Source organism: Peromyscus californicus, unplaced genomic scaffold, assembly GCF_007827085.1.
Source record: "Peromyscus californicus insignis strain IS unplaced genomic scaffold, ASM782708v3 Scaffold_7__1_contigs__length_154581171, whole genome shotgun sequence".
NCBI classification, from domain to species: Eukaryota; Metazoa; Chordata; class Mammalia; order Rodentia; family Cricetidae; genus Peromyscus; species Peromyscus californicus.
The window spans coordinates 87,055,993-87,073,856 of NW_026294595.1; the positions used below are offsets into that span (position 1 = coordinate 87,055,993).

General features: G+C 42.4%; 1 protein-coding gene across 4 annotated transcripts in view; it reads right to left on the bottom strand.

The window, feature by feature from the left end:
- Ryr3 (ryanodine receptor 3) overlaps window positions 1–17,864 on the bottom strand; it is a 521,392-nt gene that overhangs the window by 64,739 nt on the left and 438,789 nt on the right. For all 4 annotated transcript variants that reach the window (XM_052725780.1, XM_052725779.1, XM_052725782.1 and 1 more), the window contains 2 exons: window positions 12,514–12,834; window positions 9,626–9,866 (listed from right to left, as the gene is read on the bottom strand). In XM_052725780.1, the coding sequence (XP_052581740.1) occupies window positions 9,626–9,866; window positions 12,514–12,834 (562 nt within the window). The remainder of the gene's footprint in view (window positions 1–9,625; window positions 9,867–12,513; window positions 12,835–17,864) is intronic.

The following is a 17,864-nucleotide window of genomic DNA, read 5'->3' on the forward strand; positions in this document are numbered from 1 at the left end:
GAAAAACTTGCTGTCCCTTGTCCCATGCAGAGCATTTTCAAAAACAAATTATGGAGCTGAGGTGACAGCTCAGCAAGTAAAGCATGCAGCGTGTAAGTGTGAAGGTCTGAATCCATAAAGCTCGTGTCAAGCCAGGCTTGGTAGCACACATCTGTAATCTCAATACTCTTACAGTGAGATGGGAGGCAGAGACGGGAGAATCCCTTGAAGCTCATGGGCTAGCTAGCCTGGTGTAGTCACAGGCAAATAACAAAGGGACCCTGTCGTAAGGTGGGAGGCAGGGATGAATACTTGTGACCTCCATACATGTTCCTGCACTCACATATACAAAGGTGCACACAGGTCATACACATACACACAAACAAAGCCAGTTCTGGGAAATTTGAGTGATATTCCTAGGTAGCCTGATAGTTGTGCCCACTCATGGAGAGCTCCATGCTAGGCAAAGAAGGGAAACATTCTAGAGGTCAACTCATGTTTAGACCCCCTTCCTTCTTATCTCCTATGAGCCTCTCTGCTTTGGGCTCCAGCCTCAAGAACATTATTATTGAACCACTCTTGTTTCAAATTCAGCTGGCATTTTCTTTATTTAATAGACACTACGAGTTGCATGCCCAGCACCCATCTTCCTTTTCTTCTATAGCAACAAGACCTTCCTTTGTTCAGAGTGTCGTCCTGTCCCACTAAGTATCATGCTACTCCACACCCCTTAACCTATATCCAGGAACTGATCAATGAGATCAAAGTGCAGATTGAAGAATTGACTTCCTGGAAAAGTTCCCTATGAAGAGTGTCTTTTTGTCTTTGCCTGTGAAATTTGCTTTAATCCTTTCTGATTAGAGTGAAAACCCGAAGTCTGGAACTATAATTGCCATATTAAAACATAAAATAACTTTGGAGATGGAAGGCAATGGGAAACATACAAAGACAAAGGTGTAAGGTTCCACAATGAATAATCATACCAGCCATACACTACCTTTGGATTTCTTTTATGTATAATAGACTTCTCATCTCTTTAAACAGTATAGTCACTCCATTACCTGCAGCCCAAATGCAATTCAAGTTTGAGGTTTGAGACTGATAAGCTCTTTGATTTCCTTCACATTGATTTTTTTTCCCAGAATGCATTTCCAGGGTTACATTTCTCGCTTTATCAGAACCACCAGCTGTTCATTCCTTGGTGGTTTTGGTTTAAATGTGCTTTGTGCATTTGTACTTTGGCTTAAGTGGGAAGAGGCAAGGGTCGTATCCTAATCTGCCAAGGAAAGGTACAGCCACGGGGATGGTCAGTAAGCAAGAGTGACAAGAACAAGACCTTAGGTACCGTGTCCTGGTGGAAGGAAGAGCATTCTCTTTACCTTCATGTTGGGATGAAACCTGAGGTGTGGGAATTTAGCCTTGCTCTCTCCTCTTCTGAAATGCAAATCTTTACTGTCTCTAGTAAAGTTCTTTCCTTGATCCAGAATGATGAGTACAAAGAACATTCCGTTAAATGTTTTCTCCCAGGCACATGAGCTCCCTGCAACTCTCCCTCAAGCCAGACCAAGATGCTATTTGCAGGAGAAAAGATTTTGCTTTCATGTCTATTGCTCAGACTCACTCTGCTCAGAGGGATGCTTCTCTCCTTCCTGCCCCATGTTTTCAGAGGATTCGGCATCTAATTCAATAGGGAGCCACTTGATCCCTGTGGAGATCATTACTTAGCCTGTGGGTCTTTTATCATCTGCACTGGTTGCTGCCAAAAGGCAGCCATGACATGCCAGGTTCCTGGTAAGGGGAGATTCAGTTTGGAGGTCGTGAGTTGGGACTTGTCCATGTGAGATGGTGAGGGAAGCAACCCAAGCAGCTAAAATAACTGAGTACATTAACAGAGAAAACAAGAAGCTTTGAGAATAGAAACTTAACAAGCTGAGGATGGCACCCCAAGGTCCTAGCTGTGATGCCAGGAGAGGAGGTGGCTCATGTGAGGAGTTGTAGACAGAGAAGACGTACTTTATTCACTCTGGCTGAAGGCTGCTGTACAGACTGCTAGGCATCCAGATGCTGGCAGGCACCCATGTAGGCACACACAGGCATACATGTAGACTGGTCCACAGGTCATACAGAAGTAGGCTCACATGCCAACAGACAGGCAGATACTGGCAGGCTGGTAAAGGTAAAGTCTCTGGTTTTGACCTCAAGGCCACATTTATAAAGAACCTACACAAAAGTGGCATTTTGCCAGAAATAGTTACATAATATATCACATCACTACACATTTTTGTGTTCTCTGGACATCTGGTGTCCACCTTTTGGTGTTAGAGGACATATAGCCTCACACATGTCCATCTTGGCCCATGCTGGGTATCCACATCGTTGCCATATGTTTAGACAAATATGTTGTCTAAACATAAACTGGCAATTATGACTCTCTGTTCCCAACAGTTGTACACTGAGGAGGCTGAGTCAGCCATCAGGACTGCTATGAGTAGTCAAGGCTAGACTGGGTTACATAAGCAAGGCCTTGTCTTCAACTCCACATGCCGCCAAACAGGACAGAATAGAATCTTGAGCAATGGTAAGAGTAAGGAGACTCAAACTTATATTTTTAAAATGAAAGGTTCTCAAGTTTTGAAAGCTACCGAGGTTGTGCTCTTGGGTTCAGGGTCAGGTTGTCTGAGGTGAGGGCTTCTCTCAGTGTTACTGCAAGGCTTCCCTCCACACAGGGCTCAGTCTGAGATGGCCACTGCACAAGGTTTACTTTGATAGCTTCAGAGATATTTTTAACCAAAATCATGCGACCAAGTCCATGTTCTACATGTTTCTGTTTCTCAGAAAGGAGGCAGAAGACTACTGCCCTTTTAGAGCCTTGTTGAGTCTGTCTTGACTTCTGTCTCTAGCAAGAGGAGATGGGCAGCTGGTGTTCCCTGATCTGCTCACAACACACCCGGAGTTCTTTTGTATCCTGCCAGCTTCAGGTTCAACACTGACCAGTGAAAACTTCTTTTCAGAAGGTTTAAAAACCATCTCACAGGGATGCGGGAAGTACAAAGGCTTAATACAATGAAGAAAAACAGAGAGGAAGAAAGGGCATGGAGTTTCTTCAACATTTTAAAGTGCTGCCATATGAAAGATTGATTTTCTCTGGCTATAGAGAGCAAAGTTAGAGCCTACAGGTAAGAGCTACAAGCTGAGCTGAAGATAATTTGAAACAGGGATGGGACTGTGTGCAAAGCAAGATTGTTTCTGTCCTCCACTTCTTCCCCTCACTGGGCTAAGCAAACAATACAGGACATCCTGGGCAGGAGAAGGGAAGAGACACTTATCCATCCAGGTGGGGGACACATGAGGTGACGACAATGTCTCTGCCAACTCCTCCACTCCATCATTCTGCGTAAGTTGGTTCTTTGGGATGAAGAAAGTACTACTGGAATCTAAAGTCTGTACTGCTCGCTGCTCTCCACTCCACTGAAAACCCCAGGGACAGATTTTGGCCAAGTGGGTTTATTCAAGGCTGACCCTAAGGAAAAAGAAGATGACTTCCCTCTCTCAAATCTCTACCCACAGTGAGACGATGGGCAAAAAATCCCAGGATAGGGCAACTCTTTTCTTTTCCCTTCTTGAAGTCTTCTAGTCTCCAAGTTCTGGGCCTGCCAAGCATGCACTTGTTCTCAGATAAACCATTTCTCATGGACACAAGGGAAGGAAGGAGCAGCCTTTAACTGGGGAAAAGACTGTGGGAGGGGACAAAGGTGACAAAAGATTCAGGAAAGGTTAGAAGGGGAGGCAAAAATAAGCCTCACTTTATGACCCACAATCCCAACTGTCCTCCTGCACTCATTTGAATGCATTAATAATAAACTCAGTCACCAATAATGTGCCGGTGTCGAATTAAGGGCAGAAATCAAAGTGCTTCCTCTTGGTATCACCTGACTAGGAGCAAGCCCAGACTGAACTCTCTGTTTCAGTCTCCCCGTGTCTTCCTTCCTACATCCTGTCTGCCTATTTTATGAGTCTGACTCTACACCTGTCTGAAGGCTGTCTTGCGAATCTGTCCCTGTGTCTGTCTGTCCCTATGTGTCTGTCTCTAACAAAGAGCTTTGTTCTCTCTTTTATTGAACAGCACAGAAAATAGCGCATGCAGGAAGGAATGAGGGATACTTTACAGAAATCTTTAACAGAGTTTTATAAATGATTAAGTCACTGACTCTGATTGACCCAGATAACAAACAAACATTATCAAGCAGTATCTGAATCTTTGTTCAGCATTTAGGGTGGCTGTCTGTTTTATGACTGCTTTCCACTCATATTTGCTGTTTTCAGCAAATGATTATTGCAATACATGTTCAAACATACATGCATTACTCCAAGATCAGGGGCATGAAAGACTACTTAAGATTACAGCTATGCATTAATTTAGGCTGTAAAAGTTGATTGCATGAGAAATCCAAGGCAAGTAAGGTTGGTTGTTACATTATTCAGGTTAAACAAACAGGCTGAGTACACAGTAGGAAAGCAGTCTTAAGTCTTCGGTGACCTTAAGGTGTATTATTAACTCTGGCTTTGAGGACCAGCAAAAGCAAAAGCCTCAGTCAGTCTCTTCAAATGTAAGAATTGCTTTTATAATAATGCATAGCCATATCCTCCAAAATAATCAACTTAATAAGTATGTTGTTCTGTATTTTTTTTTTTTTGAGGGTCTCACTCTGTAGCCTAGGCTGAAGTCTTGTATACTTTTCGCCTCAGCCTCTTAACTGCTGCAATTACAGACTTGAGCCCCAGGGCTAGTGCTCTGAACATTTTTCTACACTTCACACTTAGTATAGTATACATGCTTTCTGCTTTCACTGCTACAAAGGTCTTTGAAGGGACAAGCACTCATGTTAGAGGATGTATTTCTAAGCAGGCTCACATGGCTGTGACGCTCAGGGAAGAACAGGTTGGAAAGTGGAGATGAATGAATTAATGATGATCTCGAAGACTCTCTGACATTGCCATTTTTAGCAACTGTCAAGCACCCTGTAAACAGAACACGCTCTGTCTTGAGTCTTGATCATCCGTGGCGACAGACGCAATTCAAAAGCTATTCCAGGAGCAATCTCACTCCATTTTTATTTTTGTTTTCACCTCAAACTCTGACAAATTCCTTCTTTAAATTGCTAACGTAATTACGTTATTGGAAATGACTAAAGCTGATATTCTAAGAGCAGAGTTTCTTTGTCAAAGTGAGTATAATTTCCTGTTGCCAGGAAAGGAAATACACTATTCTAGTCTTAATGTACATATTTATGCATATGTGTTGATACATATGTGTGTGTATGTGTAAAGACAGTATGTATGCAGAAGATATTTTTTTTCAAATCCTAAATATAAGTAAGCTCATTCATATTACATTAAGTGCAGCCTATATGATAAAGGTAAATGCTAAAATGAATATAAATTTCCTGCCACGCATGGGAAATGACTCCAACATCAGTCATGTTCTCTCAGCTATTTTTCCATCCCTTCTAATGTTCCCTGATTGTAAGTCTCTCAACTTTAAGAGCCTTTGTTAAACTGAACTATACACTTAGTCATTGCTTCTATTCCTGCCAAAGGGGGTCCTGAGCAGTAGGAACAATTTTTTGCTCTTCATAAGCTTTTGGCCATAGCTGGGTGTGTGAATGGCATGAGGCTACCTTGCTGAGGGGATAGATAACTTCAGGGTAGCACCTGGGCCCCAGACAGACTAGAACTTTCGAGTGTTAGTTGGAATCAGATTATAGGGTCAGAACTTTCAGACTTATTCCTAACCCCTTGGAATGAGTTGAGAGGATTCAGTTCAAACTCAAACACCATTGGCTATTGATACAGTCAGTCAACAACACCTATAAAACTGTTAAAGATCAAGGCTGCTGATCAGTGGGAGAGCACTTGCCTATCAGGCAATCCACCCTAGGCCCAATGCCCAGGACAACAAAGCAAAGCAAAAGAAAACACAACCAAATGCCACCACCACCAAAAACTGCTGAATGAGGTTCAGGGCCTCTAGACTGGTGACCACATTGATGTGCCGAGAGGCTGCTACCCCTGGGGAGAGCATGGGAACTCTGCGCAACCCCAAGCCCATGTACTTCTATTTGGATGTTCCTGAGTTGTATTCTTTTAATCAATCAGTAATCATATGTGCTTTGAGTTCTATGGGGGGTCCTAAGGATTGGAATACCTACCAGAAAAGCCATACCGAGAGTGGAAATAGCTAGTCCCACGAACTCTGGACTTTCCCAGGAGAGGGTTGTTTTTTTTCCCCACCCCACCCCATCTTTCACTACTGCTAACTTGAGCCCTCAGTTAAATCAAATATGCACATTTCCTGCCTTTTGTTTCCTTTCCCCCTCCCCCACGTATACTAGCGCATTGTCACGGCCCCAGAGATAGAGAATTGCTCCTCTCAGTTTCAGTCAAAACTGTAATAAAGTCATTTTCCCATATTAACACATATTTCTCCATTTTCTCTTATTATGGGTTTTTACCCAGAGCCAGGCCTTATTCACTATGAATCATTCTGAGGCAGGGGTCAAGAAATCCAAGTTTATATTTATTCTGCACAGCACAGCAAAACTGTGGCTAACCTGGTCACTTCCTTATAACATTTTTGTTGTTGTTGTTATTTTTTGTTTTTCAAGACAGGGTTTCACTGTGTAGCCCCTGGCTGTCTTAGAACTCACTCTGAAGACCAGGCCGCCTCGAACTCACAGAGATCTGCCTGCCTCTGCCTTCCCAGTGCTGGGATTAAAGGCATGCACCACCACTACCGGCCAGCTTTAACTTCATTTTTGTTAATTTTGTTCTTAGACAATTTCCCACATGTATGCAATACATACTGTCCATTCTTGCCCCCCACCTTCCTACCACTTTGCTACTCCCCCCCTTCCCACAAATCTCTCTCTTATGTTATTATCTATTTGTTTTGTGATCTACTGAGAATAAACAGACCATCTTAGTGACCATGGGCTTAGAGTTATCCTTTGGAACCTGGTAGGTTCAGCAGAGGGCACGAAACTAAAGACAGCGATCCCTCCTCTCCCAGAATTTATTAGTATCTAATCATTCAGAAGTAAAGGTGGGTCCCTGTGAGCTACTCTCTGTTCATGGACAGATTGTTGAAATGGCAAGTCTTGTGTGGTGGGCTCAATGCACATGACTTCAGTTGTGGGTTAATGGTTGCATTATTTTATGGTGATATTTTATTTGTGCTGAAATGTGATTTTATTTGTCTGTTAATAAATAAAGTTGCCTGGAGATCAGAGGTTGTAGCCATTAAGCAGAAGTCTGGCAGTGGTAGCACATGCCCTTAATCCGATCACATGGCAGGCAGAGTCTCTGTGTGTTCAAGGATACAGGCTGCATGGTGCCACACGCCTTTAATCCCAGTACCAACCGTAGAGACCTGGAGGTCTGTATAGACAGGCAGTGACGAGGAAGTCATGTGGTTGGGTTTAGAGCCAATGATAAGGCAGAACAGAAAGGCAATAAAAAGACAGGACACAGGAAGAAGGTCTCTCTCAGGGGAAGGACGGCAGTGAGTGGTAATATAAGGTAGTGTTAGCTCTTGGCTACTGCTCTGATCTCTGGGCTTTTAACTCTGTATTTGGTTCTGTTTTTCATTTCATAAGACTGTTTAGAATTACATCTATAGTATTTGTTAGTGATTTCCTTTTAAAAATCCTATACAAACACTCTACTACTGAACTACATACATCCCTAACCCATGGGTACCCCATACATGGCTGGTGTTTGCAGTTGGGGCATTCTTACAGGATGATACTAACTCTAGGTACAGTCAGAATTAGTGTACATTGTTGGGTACCCTGTTGACATTGAAGTGGAGAACCAGCATGGGAAAACAATATACATTTAATTGTAGGGAGAAAGAAAGCAAAGGCCAAATATCACAGTGTAAAGTGACACATTTGTCTGTCAAGTTGACAAGGGATGGGTTTGTAATGGTTAATTTTAATTATTAGCTTGATTGAGTTAAGAAATACCTAGTGGGGAGCTGGAGAGATGGCTCTCTGACTAAGAGCACTGACTACTCCTCCAGAAGACCTGAGTTCAATTCCCAGTACCCACATGACAGCTCATAACTGTCAGTAACTCCAGTCCTAGGGTATAAAACAATCACATGGTGTACAGACACATACGTAGGCAGAACACCTATTCACATAAAATAAAAATAAAGGCTAAAGCCAGGTGGTGGTGGCACATGCCTTTAATTCCAGCACCCTGGAGGCAGAGACAGGTAGATCTATGAGTCTACAGAGTGAGTTCCAGGACAGGCAGGGCTAAACAGAGAAACCCCGTCTCAAAGGAACCCCACAATAAAATAAAATAAAATAAAATAAAATAAAATAAAATAAAATAAAATAAAAATAAAGGTTAAAAAGCATTTAAAAAAGAAATGCCTACGGTATCAGTGAGGCCCAGATTTGTGTCTATGAAGGCGTGTCTAGAGAGGATTGTATGAGAGGAGAAGACCCACCCTAGAGGTAGGTGACACCATTTCCTGGACTGGGGTCCCAGACTGAATAAATAAGGAGAAAAAAGGGAAAACCAATGGAAACCATGACATTGTCCTTTCTCAGCTTCTATCCACCCAGATGTAAGTAAGGCCCCACTGCCTCACCTTCCCTCCATGGTAGTCGGTGTCCCCTCAAACCGTGAGCCAAACTAACTCCTTCCTTAAGTTTCCCTCCCATCGGTTATCTGGTCACAGCCTGGAGAAAGGAACTAACGCAGTAAGGGCTTCGATACCACCTTCTAAGTTTCCCTGGAGACATCTGTGCTCATCTACAAATACCCTGCATTCTTTACAGACATATAGGACCACAGGCCTTCATATATCTCAAATTACTGTTTAACCATTCATTATATCACAATTAAATTTCATATGCCAAATGAATATATTGGGTTTGGATAAAGGATGACTCATACAGAAAATTTCTGGTATTTTAAGAATTAATTTTCTTAATTGTGACATTCGAGCATTTCAACTAGTGAACATCCTGAACACACTGTTTCCTGAGGACATTCGCCCATAGTCCCTCTTCCCACAATCCTCTTGTTCTGGACCTTTATGGTTCCTAGCCTCGTACTTCCTGAGGGCTTTGCTCAAATGCTGCTTTCCCAGGAACATCACAGTAAAGGAACTGCCACTCCATTCTCCCTGCCTCTCCTAATTCTTTTTACTTCTCTCAATATGGTTTTACTCTGTTTTTTTTTTTCTTTCTAATTGTCTATGCCCCTTTACTCCCAGAATGAATGCTCCTATGCTAAAGAGTATGTCCTCTCCCTCAAGGCCTTGAAGAGTGCCTGGCACAGTCAAGGACATCCACTGAATGAGTACATAAGGGGATAGAAGAAGGTCTGAAATGAGTCAATGCAATCCTGTTCAACTAGCTCCTCCTGCCTCCTAGTGGCCCATGAGGATGTGTGTCTCAATCCATACAGAATTACTCTACATAGGCTCTGACTACTAGTGGGGAGACTGGGAGTGGTAGCTGTGGATCCCTCATCTCCCTGGCAACATGATCATCTTCCCATGCTATTTGATTGCCCAAACCAGCCTCAGAGAGCAGCAGGCAGCTTCCAGAGCTCTCCTTCATACCTGCTGTTGTCCACGTAGCGGATCAGCATGGGGTAGAAGGCGTAGAGGTCCCTGCAGAGGACCGCAAACTCGTCTAGGATGAGCAGCTCAGCCTCCTGGGTGTCCCCCTTGCCGTCAGTCTTCAGCTGCTCCTCCTCCTGCACCGTCTTGACTGCCTTCTTCTTTAGCTTCTCCAGGGTGGGGATGAAGTGGCTTCGCAGCAGGTCAGGCCTGGCTTTGCTGATGATCGGCTGCGCATACACTGCATTTGCAAACAAGGCACCTTACTCTTGCTCCATGTGTTGTGACCATTCACGACAAGGAAAGGTGACACTGAGGAATCTGTCAACCCAGGATGGTACCTGTGTCTAGCTCTCTCCTTTAATCCTCCCTTGATACTTCCCTCTCATGAAAGTCCACAGTGGAGGCTGGGCATCTAGGACCGCTGCAGGAGAAGGTCCCAACACTATCAGCTCCTCCAGGCCACAGGAGCCCCACCCTACATGAATTCCTCATGTATGCACGGCCTATGCCATAACTCTCCTCTCCCTAACAGACTATCTGGCATCATCTGACAGTCTGTCCATGTTGGTCTAGTTCTGCCAGCTAGATTTTATGACCCTGAAGGAAGCCTTTTGTTCATAGCAATTGGTACTGTGCTGACCTGGGAGCAAGCACTGGGTGTGTGCTTTCTGTTGAGGTGATAGATATATCAGCTACCCTGATCTGTCATTACACAAAGAATATGTGCACTGAAAGTCACACTGTACCCCACAAATATGTACAATTATTATGTGTTAAAAATTAAAATACACACACACACACACACACACACACACACACACACACACACACACACACACACGCTTTCTAATTATTTCATTAAAAAAATCTGCCCAAAGCATATTAGTCCAGTCAAGTTCTAAGCCCTCAGCACTGGCATCTTCTTTGGGTTTCAGTGGAGGGAGGTAAACATGGGCTGGGAAAGACTGGGGCATTGCTAGAAGTAGAGAAGCTGAATAAGAAATTAGAGGGTCTGCAATGTTGGCCTTTTGTTAGAATGATGGAAACCCACACGTTCTACCCTATTTCTTATATCCCATTGACTATATTCTGATTATATTGTTATGACTTAAGCCAGCTGAGCTGAATAGTCTGAATATAAGAATCAGGGTAATTGCAGGAAAAAAGTAAAATGAAATGAATGCATCCTGAACCATTGACAATGGACATGCGAATGTCCATTTTGACATTTCTTTAGCTTAGGGAAATTCAATTAAGAACAGCTATATTCCAGGAGCTTTTCTTTTTCTTCTCACTTTTCCTTATGTTTTGCTTTTCTAATAAAAGAGAAAGAGATAGCTTCACTCCGATAAGGTGAAGGTAGCTTTTGGATGACATGTATTAGCCAAGGAGTCCGGACTTCTCCGCACTCTCCTAGGCATAGGACTGCTGCTGTACCTAATTGAGCTTGAGGCTACTACTTAAAACTTGTATTAGTCACCAGGAATTAAGTGGCTTCACTGAATGAGATCTGGATTTGCTGCAGGAAAGACAGCTTTAAATTCTGTTTTCATCAGTGCCCCTCAGAGTAGTGACAGGTACTCTTGGGAGCAGCCTTCTCTAAACTCAGGTTTATAGATGAGAACCCATCAAATTACCTTATGATTAACAACCTTTTTAGGGTAATTGGTAATAAGGGGCTGTCTACTCTGTTTATTATATGTCCACGGGGTCTGTGTTATCCAGCAATCAAAATAGTTGTAATTTTAAACTCAGCTCATTTCTGAGACAGAAAGGAGGTAGGAGTGTTTCCCATTTGTTCTTCTAGTATTCTATGTGTGTCTATTCATTTGCTATGAAAAGTCACTATGCAGTGTTGTGCTCCCTGTAGCCTAGCTTTGGCAATTCACAGTCCAGGAGGTTGTACGGGAGAAGCTGTGACAAGCGGACTCCATGATCTAAACTGAAGTTGTATCAAAAAGAATGATTTTCTACAGTGTTGAGCTCCCCAGACTCTAGTTTGACACACAGGATGCTAAATATTCATGGTTCTTTGACTGGGGGAATTACACTCGTTTTCCAGAACTTCTCCTCTTGTGGTTGCTTGAGGAACAGAAAATTGGCTAATAACATTCATTAAGAGCCTACTGCTTGCCAGGAGTTAAAGAGGGATACAAAGAGAGGAAAAAAAAATCAACAAAACAAAGTGCGGCTATTATTAGCTTCATTCAAGCCCATCTTAGAAAGCAGAAAGTGAAATGCAAACTCAGAATGACACTGAGGAAATTAGTGCAGCCCGGATGGGAGCGAGTTTTACATAAATATCAAATGCAAAGGGTTACTTCCCAACCAACTATAGATAATTAGTAACAGAAGAGCCAATGGGTTTCTTAAGCACCCCAACAAATAAGGCAATGATCATCACAGTGAGTACAGCTGATCTAAAAGGCTCCTTGGAGATTTGAGGGGCCTGGATTAGTAGGGGAGTAGGGTTGGAGTAAAGGCTTGAGGAAAGTATGTCCATTCAGTTTACTGTGCTGTTTTTGTTTGAGACAGGGTCTCACTTGGCCCAGGCTGGCCTTGCATTCCTATGTAGCCAAGGCTGGCCTTGAACTTCTGATCATCCTACATCTACCTCCCAAGTGTTCATATTACAGGGCTGTACCAACATACCTGGTTTGTGCACTGCTGGGGATTGAAACCCAGGGCTTCACATATACTAGGCAAGTACTGTACAAACTGTGCTAAACTTCTACCCCCCAGTTCGGTGCTAAGCAAATGGAAGGTAGAAGATTAAAAAACAGAATAGAACTTGCTCAAAATCATCACACAACTACCGAGAGTTAAAAAGCAAATCTGGCTGCTTTAACCGCTGGCTCAAAGAATGAGAGAAAGGGCGTTGGTACCTGCGATGCGCTTCATCCAGGAGGCCTCATCAATGCCCAGGTTGTTGTTGATGATTTTCAGGATGTTGCCCAGGATGAGGCTGAGGTGTTCAGAGGTGACCTTGGTGCAGCAGGGCCCTGTGCTGGGGGGCAGGTTCTCAGGTCCCCGCTCCCACCAGTAAGACAGGTAGTTGCAGAGCATAGGCAAGATCACTTCAATGACATGGGGCATCTCCGTATACCGGGCACCTGACTCGGCCAAGCTATTGATTTCCTTCATCAGGCCTTCCAGCTGGGGGATGTCAGGACACATTTCTTCCACCTTGTCTGGCATCCCCATAACTGACCAAGAGAGTACAGGAAGAAGAAAGACACAGTGATTCAAAGGCACAGTGATGGAGCAAAGCCTTCTTTTGGTCTTTCGATATGAATTTCCACTGCAGAGCCTTAAAGGAATGAGTTTGGATGAAAGCAGCTTCAGGACTCAAGTTGTGTGTGCACAGACTTGTAATTTCCAGGGGCCTTTTCCTAAAGGTCACACTGAAGTTAGAAACATAGAGTTAAGCAACCTCCATGGAGACACTGCTGAGGAAGGGCACATAAGACAACTTTGTGACAAACAGATTCTTGGCTAGTCCCTTGGCCTGCCTATCAGACCTTGGTGTGTCCACTGCAATAGAGGTGGCGTCAGGGGTAAAATAACTCCTCAACATTCGGGTGCTGGATGATAGTTCACTCACCCAGATCATTTCTGTACTGCCGTAAAAGGGGAAGGAAAATATTCCATCAAACACCCCTGCAGCTGGACTAGGGACTCTAACATTTAACATCTAGTTGAAAATACACTGAGGAAAAAAAATCATGGATTGATTTTCTGCCTTTACAACAGAAATGATCAATAAGCTTAGGAGATTTAATTGACTTCCTGTCAGTCATTCACTTTGTTGTTTAAGAAAGCATATTTACAAGGACTTGTAAGCTAACCCCCTTTTCTCCATTTCGAATGACTAGGTCACTTCACTGGATAAGGACAGCCAGCATGAAATGAAATTAGATTTCAACATTATACAAAGAGGATTAGGAGATTATTAAAAAAAAGTAGAAACAACAACAAAAACAAATTATTTATCTTGTTCCCTTTAAGTTAAGGAATACTTTTCCCTGCAAGATAGATGGAAGATCGTAAGTGTTTTGAGGTTCTTGACAGAACAGGCAGATAGACCACTGGGATAGAATAGTGGACCCAGGAATAAACTCATGCAGTTACAGCCACCTACATTTTTACAAAGCTGTCAAAAATACACATTGGAGAAAAGGCAGCCTCTTTAACAAATGGTGCTGGGAAAACTAGTTTTCCACATGTAGACACATGAAACTAAATTTGTGTCTGTGGTGGTTTCAATGAAAAATATCTCCCATAGGCTTATGCATTTGAACACTTGATCCCTCATTGGTGGTGCTCTTTGGGGAGGTTATGGAACCTTTAGGAGGTAGAGCCTTGCTGGAGGAAACATGTCACTGAAGGTGGGATTTGAGGGTTTGTAGCCTCACTCTATTTCCTACTTGTTCTCTCTACTTCCTTTATGCAAATAAAATTTGATCAGCAGCTTCCTGCCCCTGCTGGCAGGCCGTGCTTCCCCTGCCATTATGGCTCCAGCCCTCTGCAGCTGTAAGCCAAAATAAACTCTTAATCCATATGTTGTTTTTGGTCATGAGAAGTAACCAATACTAACTCTCTAATCCCTGTAGAAAAGTCAATTCAAAATGGATTCAAGAGTGTAATGCCACCTATGCTCTAATGCAGTGCTGGTTGTTGGTGAAGGATGCACCTTTCTTGCATTTTGCAGCAGAAAACATGGACAACAACCTGGGAATCCTGGGAGGTCCTCACAAGCAAGGTAATTTTACATATGTACCTTCAAAGTAAATAGTCTAGTTCTGAGCAGTCAAACTTTCCACCAGGAACTCCATATACAGAATAATGCCAATCAATATAGAGGCAACTGACACACTTATTTGCTGTTAGAATTATAAATGAGAAAGCTCATGTGTTGTGTTTAAAAGTCACACAGATACTACATCACCATTGACACTTCTTTCTCCTACCTAAGAAGAACAAGGAATTGCTTGAGGTTGTAAAGAAATAGCCTACCTCCATCTTAGGCTTAAAAGTCATCTTATAGTAAAGACAAACTAGGTTCATTCCTGTTTATGATTAAATCTGTTTTTCAATGATTGGACTATACCTTACCTATAACCTTAACTATAAATGGTTCTGTACTGCCTGTTCCAGGAATGGCAGCCATGTCTTTTTTCAAAAAGTTGTTTATAAACACCTTGCAACCCTACCTTTGTTTCAAAAGGCTTTATGGCCACCTATGACTATCGTGCTACAACTACTTGTTGTTATGGCTACCTTGTTATGTCCACCTTGCAGCCATGTCTTTATTTCAGGAGGTTGTTAGGACTAACTTGTTATGCTTATGTTCTGCTCTTATAGCCTCACCTATCTTGCTCACCAAATCCTCCATTTGGAACCCCCCTACCCTTGAGCTATAAAAGCCTTATTTTCCTCATATCCAAGGCTGACCTCTCAAACCCTGCCTTAGGGGGAGACAGCCTGTGTACATAATTTTAAAAATCCCCCTTTAATTAGTTGCTTTCTTTAATTAATTTGGCCATGATGATTTGGGTTGGTGGTCTTTCTCCTCCCATCTTTGGGATTAATAGTTGGTGCATTGGAGTCATGATAGTGACTTTTAGAAATTATTTATATGTACAATAATTGGTCCTTGAATGGAACCAACATTTATGATTCAGAAGGTGTTTTGTGCTCCAAATGCCACACAATAAGCTCAGTGAACTCTGATGAATTAGCTAACTGAAGTCAGCCTCAAATGAGTTCTGCTAGCAGCAGACACAGAGGGTTGTTAAAGTCACTAGAACACACTGCCCTTGCAGTCCATAGGTAATGGTTCTCATGGTGAGTTCCTCTCATCTAATACACCAGAGATGCAGGACCTCAAGCCCTACTCTAGGTCTACTGAGTTAGAAACACCAATGACAGTGGTAGGGCTTGGTGATCTTTAACACAATGATCCTAGAGGACTATCATGTTCTCCTAGAAGCCCTTTACCCAAAGAGCTCCTTGATGACTTACAATGGAATTGGACCTCTTTTCTCTGTGGTGGCTGATTATTCCATCAGGGTGTGGAAGGTAAGCAAGGTGGCTAGTGACCGGATGTTTCCATCAACCCAATACTCTGATTAATAGGCTACATCCATGTGACTAAGGATTTCTGCCATTTTGAAAAAGTGCCACAAAACAGTATTAACCTTTAGTTATATCTTAATTCTGGATAAGAAAATGCTACAGGTTCTTAGAGTGCTGAGGCTTTTAATATAATTAACTCTGCTGGCACAACACCAATCATCAATTAATAGAGCTGTCCAATTGATGCAAGGCTTGATAGTATAAATCAGTTCATTCATTTAAAAAACATGCCATCATTTGTCACCTTAAATATCCCTTCCTCTCCTTTGCTCCTTAGGCCACCCATTTTGTAATGAATGAAGTCTGCTATCTTATGGTCCATTAAGCTATCAGTCATTCTCCAGCTAATTCTGTGTATCCCAAAATACATATTGATGCACATATGATTTTTAAAAAAGCTACATACACACTCAGCATTCACTTTTTGCTTATTTAAACCAATGGTGAAAGGCAGGAGACTAGGGTGACAAGTCTCACAGTGTGTTACTGGTGGAGAAAGGAATTAGGTGCAAGGGAACTTTCAATCCCCCTAAAAGGTGATGATGTCCCTAAATGACAGTCTGGGCTTAACTCAGGCTGTATATGTTTACATGCAGCATTTCTCAGAACCTGTTAAATGGGTTTCTGTCTGCCAGAAAGAGCCACTTCCCTTATCTCCCCTTGCCTCTGGTGAATGGGGCATCTGGTTCTCTACTGGTGAATACCTGTGGCATAGATCAAAGCCTACACTAACCTCCAGTCTCCACTGTTATTCTAGTTCTAGTAATTCTACCTAAATTGTTCTGGGGACCCTGTCTAGAGGCAGGAAGTTCTTAGGATGTGAAATAAGAAGCAAGAGGGGATAAAGCTTCTGTGGTTTAGCACTCTGCACGTTAGGTTAGAAGGAAAGTGGTGACAAGGTATGCTTAGGACCCCACGACAGTTTGAGAAATAATACTTGAAACAAATGGAATTGATATGGAGTGTAGCCATTCGTTTGTAGTATATATTCATCATTTAAGAAAATCTTGGCTCAAGATGGAATGGATTCTAATTTAAAATGGTCTACTATGTATCTTTCTTTCTCTTAACATTGACTAGGTCTATAATTATGCAGTTTGGGCTTCAGATTTCATCTATTGGAACCCAAGATTTATTAAAGATAGATATGGAAGATTTTCTGTTTTAGTCTGTCATCTTGTGACAGGGCAAGACAGTATGGAGTTTTCTCCATTTTGTATTCTTGCTGAGGCCATTTTAGGTTTAACTAGAACTTGATCTTCTTGGTGGAGAATGCTGTGGAAAATTTCCCAACTCTATTGTAGGAACCTGAGATCAAGATGCCTCAGCTAACTTATCTTCTGTGCAAACCTCCCTCTCCAGCTAATCACTTATCTTAGCTTCTGTTAAACTGTTTGCTTGCACAAAATCTCTCTGTGCAGCTGCCAGCAAGATATCAGGATGTGGTTTTAGCCTTTTAAACCCCTACCTTAAACACTTGGCACTACACTTGGGTTCTGATTACTAAGTGTAGTCCTAGCTGGAATAAAGACTTTCAATGGGCTATAAACTGTGTCTGAGTGGTCATCTTTAGTGGGCTCCCCATAACAATATTTAACTAATATCACACTGAACCCAAATAGGAAGACCTTTCTTTTCACTCTCCAGAAGGAGGATTACAACTTGATTTGGATTTTAATGACTATTGGTTGTTTTCCAATAAATCTTTATCAAAATAGGCTATGGGCCAGAATTGTCATATGCACATAGTTTACCAATCTCTATTATAGAATTTAGTGCATGTCAATGCTCCTGTTAACAAAGCCTCTTCCTTGTATAACTACAATTCCTTCTGGTGCTATTCAATGTCTTATTTTCCATGATGGTAGAGAATATGTGTTCAGTATTCTTTGGAGCATAGCCTCCTCTTGAAGAACATACTTAGGCTATTAGTGTGCATATGCCCTGTTGTGATGCCCCTCTGAATAAAACCTACTATAAGGTAGTCATATCCCCAGGTACAGATCAGAAGTGGAGACCTGGGGCAGATGAAAGACCACAAGGTCTTGAGATGGCAGGAAATTAGAATCCAACTAGACTGTCTCCTCATTGTATGAAA